The sequence below is a fragment of the Rhincodon typus genome, chromosome 9, assembly GCF_021869965.1.
Source record: "Rhincodon typus isolate 14 chromosome 9, sRhiTyp1.1, whole genome shotgun sequence".
Lineage (NCBI taxonomy): Eukaryota > Metazoa > Chordata > Chondrichthyes > Orectolobiformes > Rhincodontidae > Rhincodon > Rhincodon typus.
Window position 1 is genome coordinate 90,868,471 of NC_063340.1, and position 6,244 is coordinate 90,874,714.

At 45.1% G+C, this 6,244-nt stretch overlaps 1 protein-coding gene across 2 annotated transcripts in view; it reads right to left on the reverse strand.

Annotated features, from left to right (window-relative positions):
* Positions 1-5,229: 5,229 nt before the first annotated feature.
* The window catches only part of LOC109923830 (stathmin-4), an 18,388-nt gene continuing 17,373 nt past the window's right edge, over positions 5,230-6,244 (reverse strand). Inside the window, exon 6 of one of the 2 annotated variants that reach the window (XM_020523865.2) lies at positions 5,230-6,072. In XM_020523865.2, coding sequence (XP_020379454.1) covers positions 5,968-6,072 — 105 coding nt within the window. In that variant the 3' untranslated portion in view covers positions 5,230-5,967. Of the gene's footprint in view, positions 6,078-6,244 lie in introns of both variants that reach the window. The other variant, XM_048601056.1, reaches the window with a different exon arrangement.

The window sequence follows — 6,244 nt, forward strand, 5'->3', positions numbered from 1 at the left end:
AGTCAGCACGGATTTATAAAAGGGAAGTCATGTTTGACAAATCTACAGTAATGCTTCGAGGGTGTAACTAGTCGTGTAGATTGACGGAGCCAGTGGATGCAGTTTATTTGGATTTTAAGAAGGCTTTTGACAAAGTCCCACAAGAGAGATTAATATGTAAAAGTAAAACACATGGGCTTGAGGGGTAGTGTGTTGAGACGGATAGAGAACTGGTTAGCAAACAAGGTACAAAGAGCAGGAATAAATGGGTCTTTCTTTCTGAATGGCAGCCAGTGACTAGTGGGGTACCTCAGTGATAGGACCCCAGCTATTCACAATGTAACTTAATGATTTAGATGAAGGAATTGAATGTAATGTCTCCAAGTTTGTAGATAACACAGAGCTGGGTGGAAGGGTGAGCTGTGAGGAAGATGCAGAGTTGTTTCAGTGTGAATTGGACCAGCTGAGTGAATGGGCAAATGCTTGGCAGATGCAGGATAATGTGGTTAAATGTGAGGTTATCCAATTAGGTAACAAAAATAGGAAGGGAGATTATTATTTGAACGGCTGTAATTTTGAGAGAGGGGAATGTTTGACTAGACATAGGTGTCCTCATGCACTAGTCGCTGAAAGTAAGTGTGCAGGTGTAGCAGGTGGTGAAGAAGGTAAATTGTATGTTGATCTTGATAGTGAGAGGATTCGAGTACAGGAACTGAGATGTCTTGCTGCAATTATACAAGGCCTTGGTGAGGCCACGTTAGAATATTGTGAGCAGTTTTGGTCTCCATTTCTGAGGAAGGATGTGTTTGTTACAGAGGCAGTGCAGCGAAGGTTTAACCAGACTGATTCCTGGGATGGCAGGACTGGCATATGAGGAGAGATTGAGTTGGTTAGGATCATATTCATGGGAGTTTGGAAGAATGAGGGGGAGTCTTGTAGAAACTTATAACATTCTAACAGGACTAGACAGGGTAGCTGCAGGAAAGTTGTTTCCAATGGTAGGGGAGTCCAAAAAACTGGGGTCACAGTCTAAGGATAGTGGGTAAACCATTTAGGATTGAGATGAGGAGGACTTTCTTCACCCAGAGAGTGGGGAGCCTGTGGAATTCACTGCCACAGAAAGTGGTTGAGGCTAACACATTATATGTTTTCAAGGAGGTGGATATAGCTCTTGTGGCTAAAGGGATGGAGTGAGATGGGGGTTGGGAGGTGGGTAGGGTGGGATTAGGGTATTGAGCTCGATGATCAGCCATGGTGATATTAAATGGAGTGCAGGCTCAAGGGACTGAATGGCCCACTCCTGTTCCCACGTTTCTGTAAATGAAGGGGTATGATTAAGATGTTGGCAGAGGATTTGGAAATTGGCTCTGGGGTCGACAATGAGGGAGGAAGCTGGAAGCTGCAGGAAGCTATGAGCAGACTGGTCACATGGACAGAATAATGGGTTCAACATGGAGAAGGGGAAGCTGCTGTATTTGGAGAAGACAAGCAAGATAAAGGAAGACACAATAAATATGAGGATACTGACAGGCAGATTTATTTCCCTAAAGGGGATCAATGAAGCAGATGGGTTTTTACAACAATTGACAATAACCCTCATGCTCCCCATTACTGAGGCTCGCTTTCAATGACAGATATTTTAACCATAATCAATGATAATTATCACAGTTTCCATTTCAGAGATCAATAATGTGAAGGTAAATTTGAGCAGCAGCTATGGTGGATTTGAGCTCATAGCTTTCGATCATTAAGCTGAGCCTCTGTCTTCCTGATGGAGTAACGTTATCACCAGACCAACACCCCCATACTGGCTGGTCTCTTCCTTCCAGGAAAGATGTGATGTTGTTAAGATTGGAGTATCTCAGGTCCAAGATAAGATCAGACACGCTCAGTCTCCTTTCCTTGCAACACGTGGAATGGAGGGGAGACCTAACAGCAATAGATTAAGCTTTGAGAAGGTGGGATAGAGTGATAGAATGAATAGGTAGGGCCTATTCCCTTAATAGAGGAGTCTATTGCCAGGCAATATAGATTTCAGATCAGAGTGAGAGGGTGTTGTGGTAATTTGAAACAAAATAATTTCCACTCTGAGTATTTAGGAACTCACTGCCTGAAAGGGTGAGACAGGCAGAAACCTTAACCCATTTAAAAATGCTTGGACAGTGATCTGAACAGCTGTGACCTACAGAGTGCGATCAGTCTGGATGGCTCCTTGTCAGCCTGCACAGAGGCAATGGGCCAAATGGTCTCCTCTTGTGCCGTAAACCGCAATGATTTCTATGAAACTGAGAAAGGAAATTGATGGAAAAATGGTGATCAGTGACCCAATTATATATGCTTTATATCATGCTTGACATCATTGCACCCACTCAGCGATGGAATGAGTATCTTTCCACCTCTGTAATATGATGAGTAAACATACTAGCCTCTTATCATTTCAGAGATTGGATCGTGGCCAGGTTCTTGGAGCCTCGTTGACATCAACATTATATATTGTCCCAGCATTTACCAAGCAGGATGTGACTGTAGACACGTTGTCATTACTAACACGACATTCACACTGGACAGCGAGTGTCCTGAGACTCTCACAGCCCTGCCAGACTGGGAAAGCTCATTGTGGAGTTTCTTTGTCAGACACTGAAACTGCACATCATATTCCCACACATTAAACCACAGCTTTGCTCGACATACTTAATGTTGGAATTCTTCATCGACATTACCACAGGCACTCACCTTCTCACTGTCAGATATCAATGTCTCTCCTCCTTCTGTCTTCTTTATTTATTCACAGAATGTGGGTGTTGTTGGCTGGGCCCAGCATTTATTGCCCGTCCCTAGTTGCCCCTTGACTAGGTGCTGGTGAGCTGCCTTCTTGAACCACTGCACTCATGTGCTGTAAGTAGACTCACAATGCCCTTCGGGAGGGAATTCCAGGATTTTGATCCAGTGACACTGAAGGAATGCCCAAATCTTGTTGCATTTGAACACGGACTGTTTCAGTATCTGAAGAGTCTCGAATGGTGCTGAACATTGTGCAATCATCGGCGAACATCCCCACTTCTGACCTTATGATCGAGGGAAGGTCATTGATAAAGCAGCTGAAAATGGTTGGGCCTAGGACACTACCCTGAGGAACTCCTGCAGAGATGTCCTGGAGCTGAGATGACTGACCTCCCACAACCATGACCATCTTCCTATGTGTCAGGTATGACTCCAACCACCAGAGCATTTGCCCCCTGATACCCATTGATTCCAGTTTTGCTCGGGCTCCTTTATGCCACACTCAATCGAATGCAGCCTTGATGTCAAGGGCTATCACTCTCACCTCACCTCTGGAATTCAGCTCTTTTGTCCATGTTTGAACCAAGGCTGTAATGAGATCAGGAGCTGAGTGGCCCTGGCGGAACCCAAACTGGGCGTCACTGAGCAGGTTATTGCTGAGCAGGTGCTACTTGATAGCACTGTTAGTGACAGCTTCCATCACTTTCCTGATGATCGAGAGGAGACTGATGGGGCGGTAATTGGCCGGGTTGGATTTGTCCTGCTTTTTGTGTACAGGACATATCTGGGCAATTTTCCACATTACCAGGTAGATACCAGTGTTGTAACTGTACTGGAACAGCTTGGCTAGGGGAGTGGCAAGTTCTGGAGCACAAGTCTTCAGTACTATTGCTGGAATGTTATCAGGGCCCCGTAGACTTTGCAGTATCCAGTGTCTCCAACCGTTTCTTGATACCACTTGGAGTGAATCAAGTTGGTTGGAGACTTGTATTTGTGATACTGGGGACCACTGGAGCAGGCTGAGATGGATCATCCACTCGACATTTCTGGCTGAAGATTGCTGCAAATGCATCAGCCTTGTCTTTTGCACTGATGTGCTGGGCTCTTCCATCATTGAGGATGGGGATATTTGTGGAGCCTCCTCCTCCAGTGAGTTGTTTAATTGTCCACCACCATTCACAACTGGATGTGGCAGGACTGCAGAGCTTAGATCTGATCCGTTGGTTGTGGGATCACTTAGCTCTGTCTATCACATTTTCAATGTGAAGGCAGGACTTTGTCTCCACAAGGAGTGCGATGGTCACTCTTACCGATACTGTCATGGACAGATGCATCTGCAAGAGGATGAGGTCAGGCATGTTTTTCCCTCTTGTTGATTCCCTCACCACACACTTTGTTAACACTGTCAATGTCCGTTCCACAAATGGCTCAACATTTCTCTCTCCCCTTCTCTCTCTCAATTCACATGGATCCTGTCCCTCCACTGTCAGTTTACAATGTCACTCTCCCTCCTTCCCTCACTCCCTCAATTTTAGGTACAGCTCTTGCTCACTGACATTGGACATCTGGCAGATGGGCCTTCCAATGTCACTCACTGTGCCCGCTTTAACCAGTGGAATGGGTAGCACAAGATGGAGACAGAATCTCGAGCCAGAGTCTAGGACAGCAGACAGTGCTTTATAGAGATGGAGTGACGGTTCTGAGCAGGCAGTGACTTAGAGACTGAGCAGGTACATTTACATGATGCTTGCAATTGCTCGCTGTCACTTTTACCAATGGTAACTGTTGGACGGTCAGTACTGAGGGAGTGCCGCACTGTCAGACGGTCAATACTGAGGGAATGCCGCACTGTCAGAGGGTCAGTACTGAGGGAGTGCTATGTTGAGGTCCCCTATGTTGCACAGAATGTTAAACTGAGATTCCATCTACTTTCTCAGGCATCGATCCCATGCACATTATTCACAGACCAGTGCAAAGTCCTTTTGGGAACCTGGTCATATACATCTCTTGTTCAACATGATGACAGTTTTATTGTTTCTGTGTGGTTGCTTTGTACAGATTGCTCACACATTTCCCTGCTTTACTGGGGCTGCACTTCCAAAATCCTTCAGCAGCTGGAAAATATTCTTTAATGTTTCAAGAGTGTGAATTGCTATTTTATACCTTCCAGGTAGGATCACGGCAGATTCAATGTGTAAACATGGTTGTGTGATTGTATCTGTATGTGTGAGAGTGTGGTGTGTGTGTGTGTTTGTGTGTGTATGTGTGAATGAGAGTGTATGTGAGAGTGAGAGTATGTGTGTGCGTGTGAGTGTGTGTGTGTGTGTGTGTGCGTGTGTGAGTGTGTGAGTGTGTGTGAGCATGTGTGTGTGTGTGAGCGTGTGTGTGTGTGAGCGTGTGTAAGTATATTGACAAATGTGTCTGTGTTAGAGTGTGTGTGCATGTACTTGTGTGAGACACAGGGAGGGCTGTGTGTCACAGTGTGCTGGGGCGTGTGAGAGGGAGTCTGTGTGTCTGTCTGTGTCAAAGTGAGTTTGTATCAGAGGGTGTGTGTGTACATCATTGTGTCTGTTTGTGGAGGTTATATCTGTTAAATCATAACAAACTTGATAGCGAGGCATAACATGAAAAATCATTTGAAAATACACACAGGTACAAAGTATGGATGCTGATTGAAACTGGCTGGTAAAATTGGGGACTGGGAAGTATTAAGGTCTGAGTTTGTGTTGATAGGTTCTCACTGGAAATGAAACAATGAAGTTGTTTTTCACAAGTCTGGTGTAATTTGTGCTTTTCTGAAGCCTGTATGACATTTTTTAAAAAAGACAATGTAAGTTAGTTTCAGTGATGAATGAAGAAATCACTTTCCAATCACTAGGTGAAATATTATTCAGAAATCAGACAGACCAGATGATAGACACGGGCCAAAGCAGAACATACATCGGTATGACTCATTCTCAGATGGTGAGTGTCACTGGCAACGCCAACATCTCTCATTGCCTGTGAGATGATAATTTAACTTTCAGCAATCAGAGCTGGCTCTGTCAGTGAGACTCCCAGCAACAGAGTGAAGAAAGATAGTGAGGCACAGCCTGACCATACTTGGCCAGGATTAAAGAATGGAGTTTACATTTCGGTTCAAGCTCGCTGTCAATGGTGCTTCCTCTCCCTTTATAGCCAGCTGCGCTGTTTATTTCAATCAAATATTTACAACAAAAACCCGGAGGGGGCGGGAGCCGATCCTAATTCAGGATCCTCAATTGCGCTGCACTGGCTCTGAGTCTTTTGTTTTCTCGGACCTCCTCTGCACGCCTGTCCTAGAATAAAAGAACCGGCTATTAGAGAGATAGAGGGACATTCTGACCATTCAGCACGAAGACACAGCATGGAGTTAGATGCAGAGTAAAGCTCTCTCCACATTGACCCCATCAAACACCCCCAGGACAGGGACAGCACAGGGTTAGATACAGAGTAAAGCTCCCTC